This window comes from Camelina sativa, chromosome 1 (assembly GCF_000633955.1).
Source record: "Camelina sativa cultivar DH55 chromosome 1, Cs, whole genome shotgun sequence".
Taxonomy (NCBI): domain Eukaryota; kingdom Viridiplantae; phylum Streptophyta; class Magnoliopsida; order Brassicales; family Brassicaceae; genus Camelina; species Camelina sativa.
In genome coordinates this window covers 11,723,771-11,744,116 of record NC_025685.1, presented here as the reverse complement: position 1 = coordinate 11,744,116, position 20,346 = coordinate 11,723,771, and the positions used below count along the sequence as shown (strand labels likewise).

The 20,346-nt window shown below is 33.1% G+C and overlaps 2 protein-coding genes and 3 pseudogenes across 3 annotated transcripts; all 5 read right to left on the bottom strand.

The window, feature by feature from the left end:
- On the bottom strand, positions 389 to 1,484 carry LOC104706931 (annotated as a pseudogene).
- LOC109125215 lies at positions 8,050 to 9,876 on the bottom strand (annotated as a pseudogene).
- Positions 9,810 to 11,824, bottom strand: LOC104788240 (annotated as a pseudogene).
- LOC104788212 (pre-mRNA-splicing factor SLU7-like) lies at positions 11,906 to 14,824 on the bottom strand. Of its 2 annotated transcripts, none has more exons than XR_002032738.1 (10): positions 14,679 to 14,823; positions 14,346 to 14,509; positions 14,139 to 14,251; positions 13,637 to 14,053; positions 13,397 to 13,532; positions 13,017 to 13,319; positions 12,542 to 12,820; positions 12,333 to 12,436; positions 12,174 to 12,242; positions 11,906 to 12,073 (listed from the first exon to the last, which is right to left on the bottom strand). XR_002032738.1 is itself a non-coding variant. In XM_010513938.2 (10 exons), the coding sequence occupies exons 1-10, from the start codon at positions 14,692 to 14,694 to the stop codon at positions 11,978 to 11,980; spliced, it is 1,647 nt and encodes a 548-aa protein (XP_010512240.1). In that variant the 5' UTR covers positions 14,695 to 14,824; the 3' UTR covers positions 11,906 to 11,977. The 2 variants fall into 2 exon arrangements, 1 of the variants encoding a protein (XP_010512240.1); XM_010513938.2 differs by having other exon boundaries at positions 12,333 to 12,462; positions 12,618 to 12,820; positions 14,679 to 14,824.
- On the bottom strand, positions 15,782 to 17,241 carry LOC104788207 (myb-related protein Myb4-like). Its single transcript, XM_010513922.2, has 3 exons — positions 16,951 to 17,241; positions 16,731 to 16,860; positions 15,782 to 16,550 (listed from the first exon to the last, which is right to left on the bottom strand). The coding sequence occupies exons 1-3, from the start codon at positions 17,081 to 17,083 to the stop codon at positions 15,947 to 15,949; spliced, it is 867 nt and encodes a 288-aa protein (XP_010512224.1). The 5' UTR covers positions 17,084 to 17,241; the 3' UTR covers positions 15,782 to 15,946.

Sequence of the window (20,346 nt, the reverse complement as noted above, 5' to 3'; positions counted from 1 at the left end):
CTTTGTAGCATGTTTGATTGTATTTTCTTCATAAGCTTTTTCATTTCATTTGTGTGTTGGAAATTAAATTAATCATATCTTGTATAAATTTGTATTTCCCAGCTTTAGATTGAATAAACAAGCTGTTTCTCCATTTATTCTTGTATAAGAGTATTTGTCTTACAATCCATAAAACAACTCAAGCTAACATGTAAGCAAAGTTGACTATTATTAAGTTTATCGAACCAGAGACAATATTTAACCTGATCAATATGAAAATTCCTTAAAAAAAAAGAGACTTGGAGTGGGAGAATTACAAAGTCAATCTTGGAACAGAAAAAAGGAAAAAATAAAATTCATACGAAGTGCTTAGTGCTTTCCTTTTGCCTCCTCCAAAAAGTGTACCTTCTTAAATTTGGGCTAAACTTGGAACATAATTCAAAAGAATTGAGCAATATGATCTTGACTTAGTCACGCAACCACCATCATACACATATTTTATGTGATTCGTTTCTCCCACAGCCACAGTGTATAAGAATTTGTGACGATTCCCGTTATTGCAACACACTAAAACTTTTTTTTCCTCATCGGCCAAGAAACTCATCATCCCGTCAGCAAACAGTAACTGCTTCCAACTCCATTTGGTTTTCACTGTAAAGAACTTGCTCCATGACATGACTTGACTGATACTAGTTGTCACCCATACATGTAATTCTGCTGAATCAGCGGCATAATCAAGATAACCTAACAGACAGAGCTGCTCTTCTCTAAGCACTGATAAGGCCGCAATCGCGTAGGGGAAAGGCTGAGGAAGAGACATACTTTGAAATTTTTCTGTTGAGAAATCAAAACTTAGTAAGAATTTATGATATCCTCCCCGACATTGTGTAAGGAGTAACCCAATAAGTATTTCCTTTCACAGACACAACGCGTTGATTTGGCTCTAAACCCCATTTAGTAGTCGCATCAAGAACCCTCCAAGAACCATTGGTTAAGTCATAGATTTCGCACCTAGGGTATTGACGACCCACTCTCAAGACTTTGTATTTCTTGCAAGAGGATCTGCTGTCGTAACCAAGAGCATACAAGTCTGATTCCTTGAAGTAGCGGTTTCTTGGTTTAATCAACTTGCTTTCTCCTGAACATGGATTCCAAACCTCAAGTTTATTGTCCTTTCTGCATAGCAATAATAAGCCGTCACAGTGAAAGATATTATAGATGTGCGGATCTCTAAGGTATAACTTAGATGTTAACTTAAGAGATGCAGCAACGTAGTTGTTAATTCCATGGAGATTGAACCTCGCTAAGTAAACCTTATGATCACTCGTCAACATGATAACCTTAGACTCCTTTGGTGCATTAGCAGAGTGAATCTTAGCAAAGCTCCCAGATTTCAATAGAGCATCCCATCGTTTTGACGTTGAACGCAATCGTGCCAGAGATTTAGCCGGAACCCTAGAGAGTATCTCTTCTTGCAAATCCACCGGAAGACTTCCCCACTCCATGGAGATTTGTGGTTAAAAAACTTTGTCAATCAAAATCAATAATGAGGGCGGAAAGAGAGAGAGGGAGCAAGCCAGACCAAGCTACTAGCAGGAAAAACCTAACCCTATTTTGAAACTTATTTCTTTTTGCTCGAAGAAGAAAAATCAATTACCCTTAAAAAATGTTATTGGAACAACAAGAATCGTAAAAAAAAAAAAAATAAGGACACATATGATTAGGTATTATGTGTGATATTTAAAAATGGCTACTCGAGATGATAAATATCTTTGATTCATTCATCCCTACTATTATTTGAAAAACTTTGTTTATAAAATAAACATTAGTTTTGTAAGAAATTACAAGGATATACCATTAGAGTTAACAAAAAATCAATCATTCACGAGAAGAGTATAATTGTCATTTAGTCTTATCCTAAACGGATAAATACGCGGATCCCGAGTCGGATCTAAAGTTATCAATAATGAAACATCCTTCATTTAAAAATTTTAATTTATGTTTTTCAAATAATAAATTTTAATTCATTTTTACGAATTTAAAATTTATATTTAAAATATTTACCCCGTGCTCTAACGAAACATTATAATTTTATATAAAAATTATAATTTTTTTGGGTAATTTCAACTAACTAACTAAAAATAAATATTTAATGGATAATTCATGTATTTTGTCTAAATATCTATTAATAAACATTGTCTACCAGTAATTATTCAAAAGAGAATGATGGATACATAACAAGATGGGACGGGAGGGGACATATTTCTCATTCCAAAGTAGATATGTTTAGGTTATATCTGCATAATAAATTTAAAATATTTATTATTTGACCAAATATATGTTTGTGGAAAAATACTAATATTATACTATTGAAATTTTGATGAACTAAAAGAGTTTATTATTTGACCAAATATATGTTTGTGGAAAAATACTAATATTATACTATTGAAATTTTGATGAACTAAAAGAGTTTATTATTTGACCAAATATATTTTTTGCCACTGTTTTTTCATTTAATTTATTTATTAAGTACATATATTTTCAGAAACCATAATTAAATTTTAACTAAAGTCCAGTCTATTTGTAGTATTTGGACAAGAAATAGTATATGCCTACTGAAACGGGTAATTCGAATAATGAAAACCAATATACTCGAACAATTTTTCAAAAATAGGGGACATAAAATTTAGATAATAATATGGAATAAAAAAATATAGGTAGATAAGTTCAAGTCTCAAGCTTTCACTAATTTGGGTAAGTGTTGACTATGTGGCAGGTAAATAAACCACTTAGAAAAGAGTAATTTGTGAGTTTTAGATATTTTTGAAAACAGTTAGATAGTTTTTGAGAATTATATTTTTTTTGGATAATTTCAACGAACTAAATAAAAATTAGATATTTAATGGAGAATTCAGGTATCCCATCTAAATATTGTACTAAATATCTATTAGTAAACATTGTTTATGAGTAATTGTTTAAAAGAGAATAATCATAGGAGAGAACTGTCTGATGGATACAGGACAAGATGAGACGAGACGGGATGGAAGAGGAAGGGATGTGTTTTTCGTTTTAAAAAAGATGCGTTTATGTTATATAAGCATAATAATATTGTACAAATACAAAAATTATATATATAAAATAATATAATTCTAAAAATTTATATGAAAATTTTGTTCCATGTTGTAACACGAGTATCTGATTAAATACTATTCTTTTGATTTAATTCATAATTCTAAAATTGAGGATTAAAATATCCCAAATTTGAAAGTTCACGGTCTTTTGAAATTTTTCCCATAAAATTATACATGATTGGAAATGGGAAAACATATGGTAGAAAGTTTGTTATAAATAGAAACTTAAGTGGTGTTCTTTTTTTCTAGAGAAAACTTAAAGTGGTGTTGGCTCCCATTTATTCAAATTCTGTTCATGTTGTTGTGCAATGTTTTATATAGATTTTGATTGTTAAGCCTACACTTATAATATTAATTAATAAATTAATAATTATTAATTTATCGATAAATTTATAACATATTAATTTATGAAGATAATTTTTTATCAGAAATTCAGAGTTTAGAAGAAATTGCTACTACTATTTTTCAAGGTGATGATGTAGTTGAAGAATATATGACGGTACCTTTAGAACCAGTTACACGTAAGGAAGCAATTATCGCGTCAAGAACTCTCTATAATTTTTAGATGCGATTTGAGAACACAACACCAGAAGTTTTTGATGCAGACAGAAAGATTAGAGATGCTCTCCAACAAGAATGCAAATTCAAGAACAAACAAACAACAATAGATTCATATTTCACTAGATTTTCTTAGATATATATATATATATATATATATATATTTTATATTTATGATATTACATATTTCATCAAATTACTCTCTTTCATAATTTTAACTATATTATTTGATTATTAATTTATGATATTGATGGGACCATATTTTTACATGAGATTTTCAAAAAAAATATTAATTTATTATTTTATCGAATAGTGTCCAAAATTACACTAATCCCAACTTGGGACCAGAGAAATTTATTAATTTATAGAGGTTATTAATTTACCGAGTATTAATTTATAGAGGTTCTACTGTATATTATAAGGACAAAATGGTACGCAATGTAGTTTATATGGTGAATATCATAAATATATGGTTAGAGTAGTTAGTAATTTAATTTTGTATTTTTTCTTGTTTAGTTTTGCTAAATCTCAAGTAAAAGAGAATTACCTAAGGAGAAGAAGAAAAAGAAAATAATAATTATTGATGGCATTTCCGCACTCTAGCAAGAAGAAAAATGTGGCGAAAAACAGGCATGGGAGAGCTTTACTAACAAAGTAACAAGGTCAGATCCAAAGCTAGAGACCTAGAGATTCCTACATTGGTCAGAGATTCAACTTCACGTCTCCTCCATGTCAGATATATATATATATACTCGAACCCAATTCAACAACTCCTACAGTCAATGAGTCAAAGTCATAACCTGAGACAACGTTCTCGGTTTCTCGAGTTCTTCTCTCGTCCTTTTACCAAGAAAAAGTTTCTTAGAAGGCATAGTGAGTGCAACTGCTGGCAAATCTAAAAACACCAAAGCCAACTATTGGGCCAGGGCGCAATCAGGAGAGAGGAGAAAGTCTTTGGGCGAAAAAATGAAATAGAAGAAGAAGAGGGAGCGCAGGAGCTTGTTGGTTCGATGGAAGATGCTTGGAGGAGAGTGGTGGCTGCATCGCCGCACCTTATAGGGTGGACGAAAGAGCCACTGAGGTCATCTATAAGTTTAAAAAGGAGATGAGGATGGAAAAAGAGAGATTTTTTCTTGAGTTCCAAGAAAGGTTAATTCGAAGTGCTTGATCTATATATTTTATTCTTTCGTAGCATGGTTGATTGTACAATACTTTCTTCATAAGCTTTTCATTCAATTAGTGTGTTGGAAATTAATCATATCTTGTATAAATTTGTATTACCCAGCTTTAGATTGAATAAAACAAGTTGTTTCTCCATTAATTCTTGTATAAGAGTACTAGATTAGGACCCGCCCGATGTGCGGGTTTATAATTTTTAAAATAAAATTAAATGTATCAAATAATATAAAGTAAATATTTTTAGTAAGTAAATAGATACACTGAGGTGTCCAATGTGATATTTGATGTAAAATATGCGATTCTACGGTTGAAACTATTAATCACGTTTTTATTTTGAATGTCTTCGTTCTTGTGAAGTTTGGGATTTATCTCTAACTCTCGTCTTGTGAGAGGGTTTACCATATAAGTCGGTGTACTCGAATTTGGATTTTTTTTTCTGTAAGGACGCCTCTCAACAGGTTGATCCTAATAAACCTCCTTCAATTACCATGGATTTTATGGGCAATTTGGAAGGCCATAAAAAAAATCAAGGTTAAGAGATAGAGGCAAATGATATAATTCATCAGACTTTGGGCGATAATTTAGCCTGGGAATAGGCGCTCTCTTTTACGGCAGTCATGTCAGCTCCATCTTCGTATTCAGATGTCCAAGTTTCTTCACCCCGTTGTCAGATTGATGATTCTTGGAAAGCAACCAATGTGCATTCATGATTGGGTTGGTGGTGTTGCGTTGGTGAGGAGCGAACCTTGTTGTTGGGGGGCAAGTGTCTAAAACAGAGTCCCTCCCCCTGCATTCGGAGTTAAAAACGTTGTTGTGGGCCATTGAGCGGATACGTATTGAAGGGATCGCTTGTCAATGTTTTGAGACTGATTGTGCTGAGTTACTCACTATGGTGCAGTCTTCTGAATATTGGTCATCCTTCTCCAATTTGCTCGATGAGTTTAACTCGCTGGAGTCTTTTCCACTATTCTCCACCTCTTGGATCCCGCGTGCGTCAAATACGAAGGCGGATTGTCTTGCTCGTGCTTCGTGTTTTCTTATCTCTGAAGTTTCTTTTGTAAATCATTTCCCTCCGGTTTGGGCAGCTAACCAAGAAAATTTCTTTTAATTGTTTGATTGAAAAGAAAACAGTAAATAGATACTATTTTAGTTAAAGAAAATATATGTAGATGAGTTCAAAGTTATTGAAATAAAATTAAATTTAACAAAGAATATATATTTAGTTCTTTTCGTAAGTAAAAACAATTTATAAAAGTAAAGAGATAAACTTTTAATTATAGAAAATAGTTGTTGTTTTTTTGCTATAATACACTGATGTATATCCATTTACAAATCTACTATCTACATCACCACTAAAAGTGAATTTGTACACACAAATATATTTTACTGTTAAAATATACTCTTTAGTCTTTACTACTACCAACAAATTGTTTTTATGAACATATTAAAAAATATATTATATGTCTATTTACTTTAACATTTGTGTAATACAAAAACACATATGTTAATCTTACATACTCCTATCTTATATATTACAATAGCAGTCTTTTTGAATAAGTTATTTGATTGGTGAAAAAAATATGAGACAATCTATTTTTTTTTACGTTTTTTTTCAACAATATTTTTCTTTGTGTAAAGGTGAGTATTCACATTTTTTTAGAAACAGTAATTAATTGTAATATAAAAAGTACCTTGTGTAAGTAACCTTGTATGGTCAAAGGTAATATGTTACTTGTGTCACAATCATTTTTTTTTCTTATATAAAAAGTAAATTATTTCTTGTAAAATTAGCAACTTAAAATTAAAATAAGTAAACAATGTTATAATTTCGAATTTTATGATATATATATATATATATATAATTTCCTTATAATAATTTTTTCTAAATTTTAAAATTGTTTAAATATTGAAATAAAATTAGGTTTTCTTTTCTCTATTTTACTTTTATATAAAACCTTTTTATGGTAGGTTTTGAATTTTTACATTTTTATTTTTTATAATTTTAATAAATTTAAAATTGACATGTGTTAACATCTGAATGATACAATTGACACATGTCACGATCTAGTTAATTAGTAATTTTGACATCAAACTTTATATAATAAGATTTGTCTTACAATCCATAAAACAACTCAAGCTAACATGTAAGCAAAGTTTACTATTATTAAGTTTACCGAACGAGAGAAAATATTAATCCTCATCAATATGAAAATTCCTTTTAAAAAAAAAAAAGAGACTTGAATTTGAAAATACAACAGTATCTCTATGAGCTTATATTCCTTGAGTATATATATCATATTTCTTTTATTAATTTCCTTTACGAAGATATGATATTGATTAGGAATTTTTTGTTGGAATGTTTATTTTTTATGGCAGCTAATAAGGTATTAAGGTTTCTTCCTGTAAATGGTATTTCTATAATTAAAATTTCCGAAATAATTTGTTTGGTATTTTAATATTCACTAATTGATTAAGATAACATTAATTTTGTTAGTTTCCTAACTTACAGGCACCAAAAATATTCTCCCAACTACTATAGTTTTGTTTTGGAAAATCTAGTTAAATTTCATATAATATTTAACATTTAATATAGATATGACCCAATAATCCATTTACATATAGTGGATATGTCGCACCCAAATGTGAGTACCTTGATTTCGGGTCTGTTTTTTTCATTTTCGGATCTAGAAAATTTTCCAAACATTTCTTCACCACCCAAAACCTCCCCAATCTTATTTTTTTTTTCTTACAGTTCCTCAAGAACAATATCAAAGATCTTTGATCTAGATCGATGGATTCATCTTCCAATCACATGGTATGTGTTCACTCATAACAGATTTGTAAAATTAGTGTATATATTTTATGATATCAAGTGTGTATGATGAATCTTATGTGTTTAAGCGCTGACATGTCTCTTGAAGATAGAGTCTCCTATGCCGGGATGGAAGAAATCCTTGGAAAACTTACTCAAAACTATTAATGGTTTCATAATCTATATCACTTTTCTCCTTTAATTAACTTAAAATTTATCATTCATTTTTTACACTATCTTCACATTTTTTCTTTCCCTGAATAGCTAATATTTTTTACTTTTTACTTTTTTTTTTTACAGATGTGAGTTTCATGATTGACAAGCGAAGCAAAACGGTATATGTATCTGGGAAAATCGATCCACAGATAATACTTGAAAAGATTACACAAGCAGGCAAAAATGCTGTTATAATATGGAGCAATAGTGGAACGAATAAGCAGCCGGAAAATCGAAAAGACCTTTTGATGGAACAACATACGTCCGGTTACATGAATGCTCCTAACGGTTTCTCAAATTATCCTCCGCCTAATTATTGGATGAATCAACCACAACATTACATGAATGCTCTTCCACCACCATATGTACATCAGTTCCATCCGCAACCACCAGCACCGACACCATGCAAGTTCCACCAGAATGAGCCGGTGGCTAAGAGTTTTCCGCCTACACCACCACCACCGAAGAACTTTGTTTTCCTCATCGGCCAAGAAACTCATCATCCCGTTAGCAAACATCTCCCAACTCCCATTGGTTTTCACAGTAAAGAACTTGCTCCATGACATGACTTGACCGATACTAGTTGTCACCCATACATGTAATTCTTCTGAAGCAGCGTCATAATCATGATAACCTAACAGACAGAGCTGCTCTTCCCTAACCACTGATAAAGCTGCAACCAAGTAGGGGAACGGCTGAGGAAGAGACATACTTTGAACTTCCTCTGTTGAAAAATCAAAACATAGTAAGAATTTATGATATCCCCACGGCCCGTTAATAAAAGGAACCCAATAAGTATTTCCTTTCAGTGACACGCCGCGATCATTTGGGTCTAAACCCCATTCAGTAGTCACACCAAGAACCCTCCAAGAATCATTGGTGAAGTCATAGATTTCGTACTCATAATTGTAGATACCACCAACAGGGTCTTGACGATCCACTCTCAAGACTTTGTATTTCTTGCTGGAGGATCTGTTGTCGTAACCAAGAGCATACAAGTATGATTCCTTGAAGTAGTTGTTTCTAGGTTTAATAAACTTGGTTTCTCCTGAACATGGATTCCAAACCTCTAGTCTGTTCTCCTTAAAGGTGGATAGCAATAACAAGCCATCACAGTGAAAGACGTTACAGATGTGTGGATCTTTAAGGTATAGTTGAGATGTTAACTTAAGAGATGGAGCAATATTGTTGTTAATTCCATGGAGATTGAACCTCAATAAGTAAACCTTATCACCCCTCAAGGCCTCAACATGATAACCATAGACTCTATTGGTGCATTAGCAGAGTGAATCTTAGTAAAGCTCCCAGATTTCAATAGAGCATCCCATCGTTTTGATGTTGAACGCAATCGTGCCAGAGATTTAGCCGGAACCCTAGAGAGTATCTCTTCTTGCAAATCCACCGGAAGAGTTCCCCACTCCATAACTTTGTCAATCGAAACCAAAATCTGTAATATGTAATAATTAGAATACGTGATTACGTGAAGCCAGAGATGGAGAGCGACGAAGAGAGAGCAAGCTAGCCCCAACTAAAAGAAAGAAAGACCTAATCTCTAAGAAATTTAATTTATTTGCACTAATAAGTACGTAGTACAAAGTATACAGTTTGTTAAAATCATTACGTGACAACATGAATTTTAGGAAACTGGAAAAAAAAATGACAAACATCTTAAAATAGTAATTTTCCTAACCAAAGGGTTGGCAAAATCTATACGGTAATTAAGCTTAGTGAATATCTTCATGACATGACTAAACAAGATTTGGAGAAGAGAAGAGAAGAATAGGTCAGTGCTCGGACGTCGCGATTGAGTAAGCTGAAAAGTTTTGCCTTGAAGATTGCTTCTAGGATGAAACATTATATGAAAGTGCCTAAAAGATAACAAGAAAAAAGAGATTGAATAGATATGTGTACCTTGTTGGATTTGATCAAAACTTGGCACATAATTCAGAAGAAGCGGGCAAGATAATTCGCTTGTGTAGTTCCCTACTATTAGGATACACTTGTATGTACTTATTACAACACAAGATAGGTTCGTTCTTCTCGTCAGCCAAGAAACTCACCTTATCAGAAATGTCATATTCTCTATTAAGACTAACTTAAGAACTTGCTCCACGACACAACTGGTTCGGTACTAATTTTTGTCACCCATACAGACAATTAAAGTTGATCTTCTCCAACCACTGAGAAATTCTTAACACCACGAGGGCATTCATGAGGAAGAGACAGACTTCGAAATTTCTCTGTTGAGAAATCAAAACTTAGTAAAAATTCATGAGATGGCTGACCTTACTAGAAGCTAGCCAATAAGTATTTCTTTTCACAGACACGCCGCTATGACTACTTGTAAATGCCATTCAGTAGTCTTACCAACAAACCTCCAGGACTCGTTAGTGGACGTCATAGATTTCGTACTCATAATTGTAGTTATCACGAATATAGAGCTTATGATCCATCCTCTTAAGACTTTTTATTTCTTGCAGGAGTCTTTGTTTTCGTAACCGAGAGCATAGTAGTCTGCTTCCTTGTAGTAGATGTATCTAGATTTAATCCACTTGGTTTCTCCTGAACAAGGATTCCAAACCACGATTCTATCTTCCTTGGTTGTGCATAGCAATACGCCGTCACAGTGAAAGACGTTACCTATATCGACTTGTGAAAAAAACTAGTAAAAAAGGATCTTTACGGTACAGTTGAGAGCTACTAGAGAAACGCTGATTTATCATCAATCACAAAAAAAAATCTCTTAACTAACAACTATCATACAATAATCTGCTCCAAAATGAGATATTGCAGCGCGATCGAATACTTGGCACTTTTCTCGGATTCACCATTACTTGTCAAGAGAAACGAACCATCACCATGACCATGACCTTCATCACAAACAAATGAATATCACAAAACTAAACGTCACAAAACGTTGCAATGTTTCTAATTACAAAAAAAACTTTTGTCAACCTTTTATCGTAAAGATCTTCGTGATCCATCGTTTGTATATGAACAACGACCTCGGGTAATCTCCATGGTTAGTCTCAGATAAAACAAGCTCACAAAAGACTTTCCTACTAAAAAAAAAAAAAACAACACTCAATACAAAAGTCTTTACCATTTGAGAGAAAAGGTTTCACTCACGTACTTACTTAGCATCAACTATAGCATTGTGACATAAAGCAAGAGTCCGAACCATCGCCATATCTCTAGCCGGAGAACTCATTACCGAGTTCCTAACATCGAAACAACTCAAATCAAACCATTGAGCAAAATATTGAAAAAACCAATGTGTGTGTGTCAGAGAAGGGAAAGCTTTACAATTGGGTAAAGTAATCACCAAAATCATCGATTATAACAGCAGATGGTGAATCAAAAACATGATGAAGATGAAACGCAGCAAGTAGTTCCTGATTACTTCATCATCATCCACATATCTTCAAAGTAGACATATCTTCAAATTGAAATCATTCGTCTAAAACTAAGCTTTAAGTAAAATTGGTTTGTGTTTGTTACTTACTTCATCTGGATTCGATTGAATACATCAGAAGAAGGATCGATTCCCTGAAGAAGAAGATTCCATAATCTCAGAGAGAAATTTCAAAGCAAAGCAACGATGAGAGAAAAGGTTTACCTGAGAGAGAAACGGAGGATTGGATTCGATTTTTTTCCGGTGACAGATGAAGACGACGCGAGAGTCTGTAGAAGCACTCGCGAGATTGAGAGCTAACTGAAAAAGCAAAGAGGTTTTGCCTCTGTGGCGAAAATTAACAATGAGTGAGTGAGAGAGCAAAGAGAGGATCAATTTTTTAAGGGAGAATCGTCGGAGGAAGAAGAAAATACGAGGAAACTGGACCGGAGAGGAGAGTGAGATTATCCCGCCGGCGATTCACGTCGCCGTTGCTCAGCTTCGTCGGAAAAAACCTCTCCACCATTATTTGTAAACAATTCGTCTACTGAGATTCAATTTTTTTTTTTTCTTAAGATGAAGTAAACCGGAAAAAAACATCGGTTCGGTTTAATTCGAAGGCAAATTTCGATTCGGTTAAGGGTAATATTCGGTTATTTATAACAAACCAATTCGGTTTTTGCTGTCACAAATTTTTGTAACTACAAACTATAAAACAAAGTCACTTTCGTGTAAAAGATTCTTCATGGGATCATCCTGATGCATTCTTTTCATTCTATATGCTTCCATCTCTTCAGGTGTAACCTGGAAGTTTAAAAAACACAAATGTATCATAAACTCGGTTTACTCCAAAACATAGCTCTATAACTTTAAAGTCAATGTGTTGTGATGATGATATGCAGACCTGATCATTCCATTGGACGTTGTATTTGCGTTTTCTTTCATCTTTCTCCTCTCTATTTCTCTCATCCTCCTGGTGGCAAACCCAAATGACATTAACCTAACCGCGCAACATAATAATAAAGGACCAACAAAGTTGTTATTGATGATGATATATTCATACCTTCTTTAGAGCTTCCGCGAGTTTGTTCTGGTCAAGAACCAGACCTTCTTGCGTTTCACTTCCCCAAGTCGCGAGTCTTTTCTCTGTTACTGGACCGGACATCTCTGCATTCATCCACATTGCCATCACACTCAGGCGCTATGTAAAGACCAACAAAAAAAACAAACCTTATAATGTAATGTAACTAGAGAGAAAAGTGCAGTACTAACCATAAGAGTTTGCTTTTCTTTCGATATTGATTTTCATCAGATCTGCAGTTTCCTTAGCCGCCTCGATTCCTGCAACTCCCTTTCGATATTGATTTTCATCAGATCTGCAGTTTCCTTAGCCGCCTCGATTCCTGCAACTCCAGTGCAATAGCTGTTTTTGATTGTTTGCTGACAACATTTATATCCCCATTGGTGATCTCTCCACCACGAACCCCATACACTTGTATGGTTGTTTATGTAAACATCTTCCTCATATTTGCTTTTAGGTACCGATGATTCCTGTAAACACACACACAAAACAAAGACAATGAAACTAACCATGTCTGACATAAACAATAGCCATGCCCCTTTACTTGTGTTGCTCAGATTAAAGCTGAAACGTTTGACAATATACTGATGAATTCTGAAGTTTACCAAGGAGTATTGAGTATATAGAAAGATTAAAACAGCAACAAGAGTGAATGATAAGTAGTACCATTCCTTTGATAACTCTTCCACAACGGTCATATTCGACTTCTCTCTCGCTTTTTCCTAGTAAAATCTCCCTTGGGATTTCTTCCTCAGATGCAGCGTTTCCATATTTCTCCACAATGGTTTCTTTCATCTGTTTCTTCAGTTTTTCCTTTGCTGCTTTGTAATTCTTGAAAAGCAGCTCAGCTTGAGAAGGAGCAGCTTGCATGTTGATCTCCACTTGGCCTTTCTCAAATGATTCCCACGCGTGAACATTGAGCTTCTTGAAGTCTAGGGCTTGACCAGTCATTCTGTATTGATTGTCTCCCTGTCACATTTCAAGATTACTATGATTAGAGATCAATGTAAATGAAGCAGCAAAAATCTTAAGCCCCGGGCACTTACTGCATAGAACTTCTCATTTGGATCGGCGTTTGGAAGAGGATCTTCACGCATAGACCGGGTTTTGGGATCATAATACGCAGAATTGACATCAAGATTCAGAAGATATTTTGCAGTGTCTTCACGTATACGCAAATTCCTGTAGAATCACACCAAAAACATATAAATCACACCAAACATTATGAGATCATGTTCAAACACTGAGAAAATTTACGCAAGAATCAGAAGAACATCAAACAATACCTAACAGTTCCTGTGCTGCCACCACCTGTTGTTCTGACACGTTTCTCTACTTTAGCAAAGTCCATTTGCTTGCTCTCATCAACTTTGGCTTCATCAAGTTTCAGAGCATCTTCTTCTTCTTCATCATCATCACTAGACTTTTCATCCACACGCTGCTTTTTACTCTTCTCTTCCAACTTTTTCAGTTGCTGCTCTTTCAAGAACTTCCTTCTCGCTTCATCCCTAGCCTCATACCTCTCAATTACTCGAGCATATTGATTCATATCGTAACCGTTCCATCTATCCCTTTTCCCATCATAATCAAGTTTAAAAGACTCAATCTTTTCATCAGGGGATATATGCTTATTAGTCCACTTTGCTCCTATCTTTCTTGGCCTTTCAATACACAACTTTGTGCTATGTGTCATAGCCCCACAGCTGTAAAAAAAGAAGACAACACAATCAAAGAAACTGAAGAAACAACAAACAAAAAAATGAGTTTCTTCTTGACCACATTGCTTACTTTTCACAAGCTCCTTTCCTATACTTGTCTGCCTTGAACGTTCTCACTCCTCTATCATACCACGACTTCGTATAGTTAGGATCAGATTTCCAATTCCTCTGATGTTTCAAGCTCTGAGATAAAAAAAAAAAAAAGAAGACACAATCTTTAAGCATTCCACAAGATGATTGATGCAGAACAGAACAAACCTTAGGAACATGAACTTACAGGTTTCTCAGCATTAAGATACCACGGAGCAGATGACATGTACTGAGGTATGTGAGGGTTAATCGCTTTGCCTTCCTCATCAATCTCAGCTGGAGCAAGCCCAGCTTTACGCGCTTCCTCCAATTCTTGCTTCTTCCGATGCTCTTCTCTTGACTTAAACCCAACTACAATCACATTTTACATGCCAAGACCATCAATTTCATACATTGATTTAAAATACCCATTAATGTACCAAAACCATTCAATCTATATAGACAATAAAAGCCAAATCCTTTTAACACAAAATTCAAGAACGGAGATATCAAACATTGTAGCAAAAAGAAAGAAACGAACCTGATGCAGTAGCCATGTCGATGTGTTGAAAGATGAAAACTTTTTTGAACAGAGTCGATAAAGGGATTTGGTATAATTGCTGAAACGAAGGGTCGAATTTGATTGTTTCTTTTGATGATGCTTTTCTTTATTCCTGAAAATGTTACGGTAACTAAAAAGACGGACGTCACAAAGAAGAGAAGACGAAGTTTCTGGAGAGAAGACGAAGATTCACCACTAAAACGACTTCGTTTTAGTCACAATATACCACAAGTCTATCACTGAAGCGGCATCGTTTAAATAACACATTGAAACGACTTCGTTTCGCATACCACAATTAAAAATTTATAATTTTGTACACTTTGAAAATAATAAAGGATTTTTTTCTGTTTCTAGCTAATAATTTATGTTTTAAGAAAATTTAAAAATATAATATAAAGTTAATTTTTAATAGAACAGCAACCAAACTTTTTTGAAGTGTAGTCTTTTTTGTTTTTAACACCAATATAGTTCAATTATAATTTTCTTAAATCAATGGTTTATAAATTTTGTTTAATTATAATTAAATATATTTTTTCTGTCAACAAATGTGATCTGAGGAGTTAAACTTAAATGATGACACATTACATCATTAACACAAACCATTCACCAAAAAGAAATCATGAACACGAACCACTAATTAAACAAAAAAAATCATGTTTTAATAAGCCCAATAATTAAATAAAATTAGTAAAAGATGAACAAGGTCGGTTAAGGATCGGAGTCGCTTTCTCATTTATTGAGAGAATTACAATAATGATGTCTAATCTTCATTTGGAGAACACACACTATAGTGTTTTTGGCCATATCTTTGAAACGATTTACGAAATATATTTGCTAAACGATAGAATGCTTTGTTCAAAAACCAAAATTTTACTTAGAAACATCTTAGTAAAGCACCAAAGAAGTTACCGGCCCTCATATTAGTGAACTTTTTTTTTGGTAAGGCTCATATTAGTGAACTTAACAAGGTGATTTATTTGGCGAAATTAATCAACAAAAACTAGCAATTAAAATGGAGTATATACTCTATGATTACTTGTCAGTGATTATTAAACTACTCGAACTTGCTAACTACTCAAATCTTGGAGAAACAAATGAATATATTTTCTTGAAAACACAACCTCTAATTAATATACTAACTACATTACATCAACAGTTAGAGTGTTTCTTTTTTAGTAAACAACAGTTTGAGTTTCTTAGACTTTTAATTTTGCACCATATTTCACTTTACTTATCAAAATGTTAATTTAGAGCCCGGCTAAGAGATCTTGTTCCTCACCAGTTCTCGCCAATACATCGAACCAGAAGTCCATCTCACTATCGAAAATCATATCATTATCAACGGAGCCTAGGAGCTGAAACTGTTGGTGTATCGTCTCATCTAAACCAGCAACTTCAAGGTCATTCGATGAGTAATTGTGCTCATCTTGGCCATAAAGTGTCTCGTTCCAGAAGCTCTCATCGATGTCCGCACCGAAATTTTCTAAAGAAACACAATCTTGATCGATAGTACTCATGATGTCTCCCGGTTTGTTATCCATCTTAGTCTCGTTGCTATGTCCTTCGTGGCTCATGAGTGTCATCGAAGAAACCTCACTAGTGGAAGGTGATGCCGAGAACAAGCTTTCTCCGGAAGGGTTTGATGAGTTTGCTAGCTCGGATTCGCTTCTAGTACTGTTCGAGTTCGATATTACGGATTCGGATTTTGGTTTAGTAACCTTCTTTTTGTTGCTAGTTGTCTTAGGTTTAGCAGGTTGATAGTCTTCGAGTCTCTTCTTCAAGTGAGTGTGCCATACGTTCTTGATCTCGTTATCTGTTCTTCCTGGTAGTTTTGCCGCAATAGCTGACCACCTAGAGACGATAGCAAAGGAAAACATTAATACAAAAGCAATTAAAGAGCGGATTATAGTATAAATTCTTTAGTAATAGTGGACCTAGACGTATGTATAAAGTTACTTTCTTTAGGGTGATTTATTAATAGTAAGAAAATAAAATAAAATTTGTGTGTCGGCTGAATGTGAAGTAAAATACCTATTGCCAAGGATTTGGTGTAAGCTGATGATAGCATCCTCCTCTTCTTTTGTGAAATTGCCTCGTTTAATATCAGGCTTTAGATAGTTCATCCATCTAAGTCTACAGCTTTTGCCACATCTCAAAAGACCTGTAATTAATAATTACCATCAATGTCGAGAAATTTTTATAACCAAATTGAGGAAACTATATAAGTGGGGGTATTGTAATTTGTACATACCAGCTTGCTTAGGTAGGGCTCTCCAGTTACTATGGCCATGTTTGATGATAAAAGAGATCAATATTTGATCTTCTTCAGGCGTCCATGGACCTCTCTTCAACCCCATCTTCTCGCAGCATGGAGCTCTTCCCATCTCTTTTTGATTAAAATGTTTGGATTGCCAGGTAAAACAAAGTTGAAGTTCTTGTCTTGTGGGGTACGAACGATCAAGATAGGAGCTAGGATGCTGTGATCAATTGTTATGAGTTGTGTTGATGAGCATGAGAAAGATATTACTAAGAGGCTTTGAGTATATATACTGAAATTGTCAAAAGACATGTGGGAGAATTCAAAAGCACTGGTGAGCTTCTTGAAAATAGGATGAGAGAGAGAGAGAGAGAGAGAGAAAGAAAGAGAGAAAGAGAGGGATGTCTCCTTTTTTTTGGTTATTGGCAACATAGTCAAAAGTTTGTTTTACGTATATTATATGTCATGTGGGAATGAATAATATACTAAAACTTTACTATTTTATAATAATGGGTCTGCATGTATATGTAAATGTGTGTATGGAGTGTGATGGTGTAATTAGATGTGGCGTACAGTGATAGTTCCTAGTAAACAACAAAGTCAGTCGGATAGACGCACGAAGAGTATTATAATGAGCCCACACGTATATATTTTAGAAAATCAACGTTTACAGATGCATACGACAAACAAAATTCAACGTTGGGTGGATTATATGTTGACCCAAAAAAAAACACTATTCATTTATCTGCTCGTAAAATTGTTTTACTTTTCTTATTAAAGTTTGACATCTTCAATCGCGGTAGTAATGGTGTTTAGGTTAACCATCTCTATGTACGTACATATTATGCATGTCTTTTAGTCCTTATTTGAAAGAATATAAACAGAAACAATTTTTATCAAAAAAGAAAAATGAAGAAACAAAGTCACTGTATTATTGTCATCATTGTTAATATTTTTAATATAAACAATTATCCAACTTTTTTAGATTTAAATTTTTTATTTTGAAATTAGTATAAAAGAAATTTGTGATGTTAAATTTGTACCCAAAAAAAAACAGAAACTAACCTACTAAATATTTCAGTCTTTTGATATATATATATATATATATATATATATATATATTCAGTTTTTTTAAACAATTCGATTGATAAGCATATTTGATACAATATAAACCACCAAGTGTGTGCGTTAATTAATATTAGGAGTAATTTTCAGCATATATTTACATATTTGCATTGTGAAAAAAAAATATACATAATTGCATACATTTTCTTACTTCAAATCCTAGCTATGATTTTGCATTTCCCTGAAAAATTCTTCTGCCAGAATATATATATCCTTTTCCACTAGTTATTAATTAGTATATATATTTCCATTAGTATCATTATTATATGACACAAACCAGAAAAGAACAAAACAAAACACAGCGCGATAGAGAAACAAGTTGCGATTGATAGACATAGCTCGTGTCGTGATAGCAAGTTGACTAACGCGTTCACACTTACTGCACTCAAAACATTTCAAGTTTCAAACAAAAGCTCCCCCACCTCTCTTTGCGACCGTATTTGTTAATATAGAAGTATTGAGTTCAAAGTTTCTGGTCAACAAATGAGGCTTCCCTACAGGTTTCAAATTCAACATATCTATATATTTTACACTAGGATCTTTATTACCAAACTCAAATGATGTTTTGTGATGAAGAATGCTGATGAGTATATAGAATCATGTTATTTTTTATATGTAGTGTAGCGATACAAGCTAAATAATAGGAGTAAGATCAACGAAGGAACAACTAATATAGGTTTCTACTGTAAAATGAAGAATTAACATACAAATTTTCAACTGCATTAGTTATTGAGGATTTCAAACAGTCAAACCAGTTCCGGTTTTGATGATAAAATATTTGGTTTTTTTTTTCTTTAATAATTTGGAAATTTCAGACCTACACTTATACGTGTATCTCTCAAATCCGAAATCAATTTTAATAAATTACCTTTTCCAACGAGATTCGATTCGCACCTTCCTAGATGCCTGTGTTTTCGAGATTTAATGACTAAGCCAACCACAGTTGATAAATTTGGTAACTGTTCGTAAATGGCTTTTAGGATAGTTACTACTTACTATACAGTATACACTGATAATACGTTAAAGTTTTGCTGCTTAATATGTATATTTTATTTGTAAAAATAATTTACAGTAATGTAGATATCATTTTCACCTATATATACATATAATATATATATATATATATATATATAATTTTTTTTCAATTTTTTTTCTCAGATTCGATATTGTATCAATGCAAAACATCAATATATGTTGTTTTTTTTCCTCTACAAAAAAAAATTTCAATTTCTCTTTTCGAGTTTTTCATCAAATTTTCTTTTTAATTTTAATTTTACGATTATATGTATATCAATTCCTTAAATTGTTTAATTTTTATATATTAGTATCTAGCTTTTGCTACGCTAGCCAATACCGTAATCATCTCCAATTATAAAATGTGTTTATTTTTTCCATATTAAATCATATCTCTTCGTCAAATATTGTTCTCAAAAAGTGCTACAAAGTTGTTTTGTAAACAAGTGATAAACTTTTTGATGTGTTTGTAAATATCAATTTTACTTTGGTGCGCTAATGGAGATTTATTTCAAATTTACAATGTTTATACTTGATAGCCGGTCAACAAATTTATACACAAGTATTCGATATATACAAAATACTTTTGTGAATTAGGAAACTAACACAAAATAAATACCACTTTCTCTAATGTGAAGTTGTGAACACAAGCAGTTTAAAATGCCTTGGTACATTTAGACTATTTCTTGGTCATATGGTAATTAATGAATGACCCGAAAAAGTCATGTGTATTCACATAAGTGGAGGATTTTTAACTACCATGTTCATAACAAAAATACTTCAACCTTTTCAACCTCAAATCTAAATACAATTGACTTGAAAACACGAAAGAGCCGGTAAAATTTTGACTTCAAGGAATGAATATTATACCTATAATAAATGTTGGTATGTAATTTGATTTACAAGCAGGCAGGCATGTAGCTGAAGAACGAAAGTGGTTGCAAAGCTATATCGGCTGATTAATAAATTAATACTAGTGTAAAGTAGTATTAAGTATAAAATATACATTAATGTAAATAGTGGAATAAATGATCATGAACGCATGTCATTCTTGACTGACTGTATGATTTAGAATTAATCAAATATAAATCACTGCATGTAGTTTAAAGCTTTTGATAATATTTTCTAAAACAGTTATGTTCGTGTTTTCTCTTGAACTTGTGTTATACATTCTCCGTGTTATACTAATCTCGGAATTACGATTACTTGTAAAAGTAAGAGCTGACTTTGAAATAACGATGAGAATGTCAA

What these genes read in the sequence shown, in the direction of transcription:
- LOC104788212 (XM_010513938.2), bottom strand. An exon ending in GGCAGCACAGGAACTGTTAG is followed by an intron (nt 13,533 to 13,636) that starts GTATTGTTTGAT and finishes GTGATTCTACAG; the next exon opens with GAATTTGCGTATACGTGAAG. An exon ending in TCGCGGAAGCTCTAAAGAAG is followed by an intron (nt 12,243 to 12,332) that starts GTATGAATATAT and finishes GTTTGCCACCAG; the next exon opens with GAGGATGAGAGAAATAGAGA.
- LOC104788207 (XM_010513922.2), bottom strand. Translation starts at nt 17,083, where the DNA reads ATGGGAAGAGCTCCATGCTGCGAGAAGATGGGGTTGAAGAGAGGTCCA. An exon ending in AGCCCTACCTAAGCAAGCTG is followed by an intron (nt 16,861 to 16,950) that starts GTATGTACAAAT and finishes TATTAATTACAG; the next exon opens with GTCTTTTGAGATGTGGCAAA. An exon ending in CACCAAATCCTTGGCAATAG is followed by an intron (nt 16,551 to 16,730) that starts GTATTTTACTTC and finishes TATCGTCTCTAG; the next exon opens with GTGGTCAGCTATTGCGGCAA.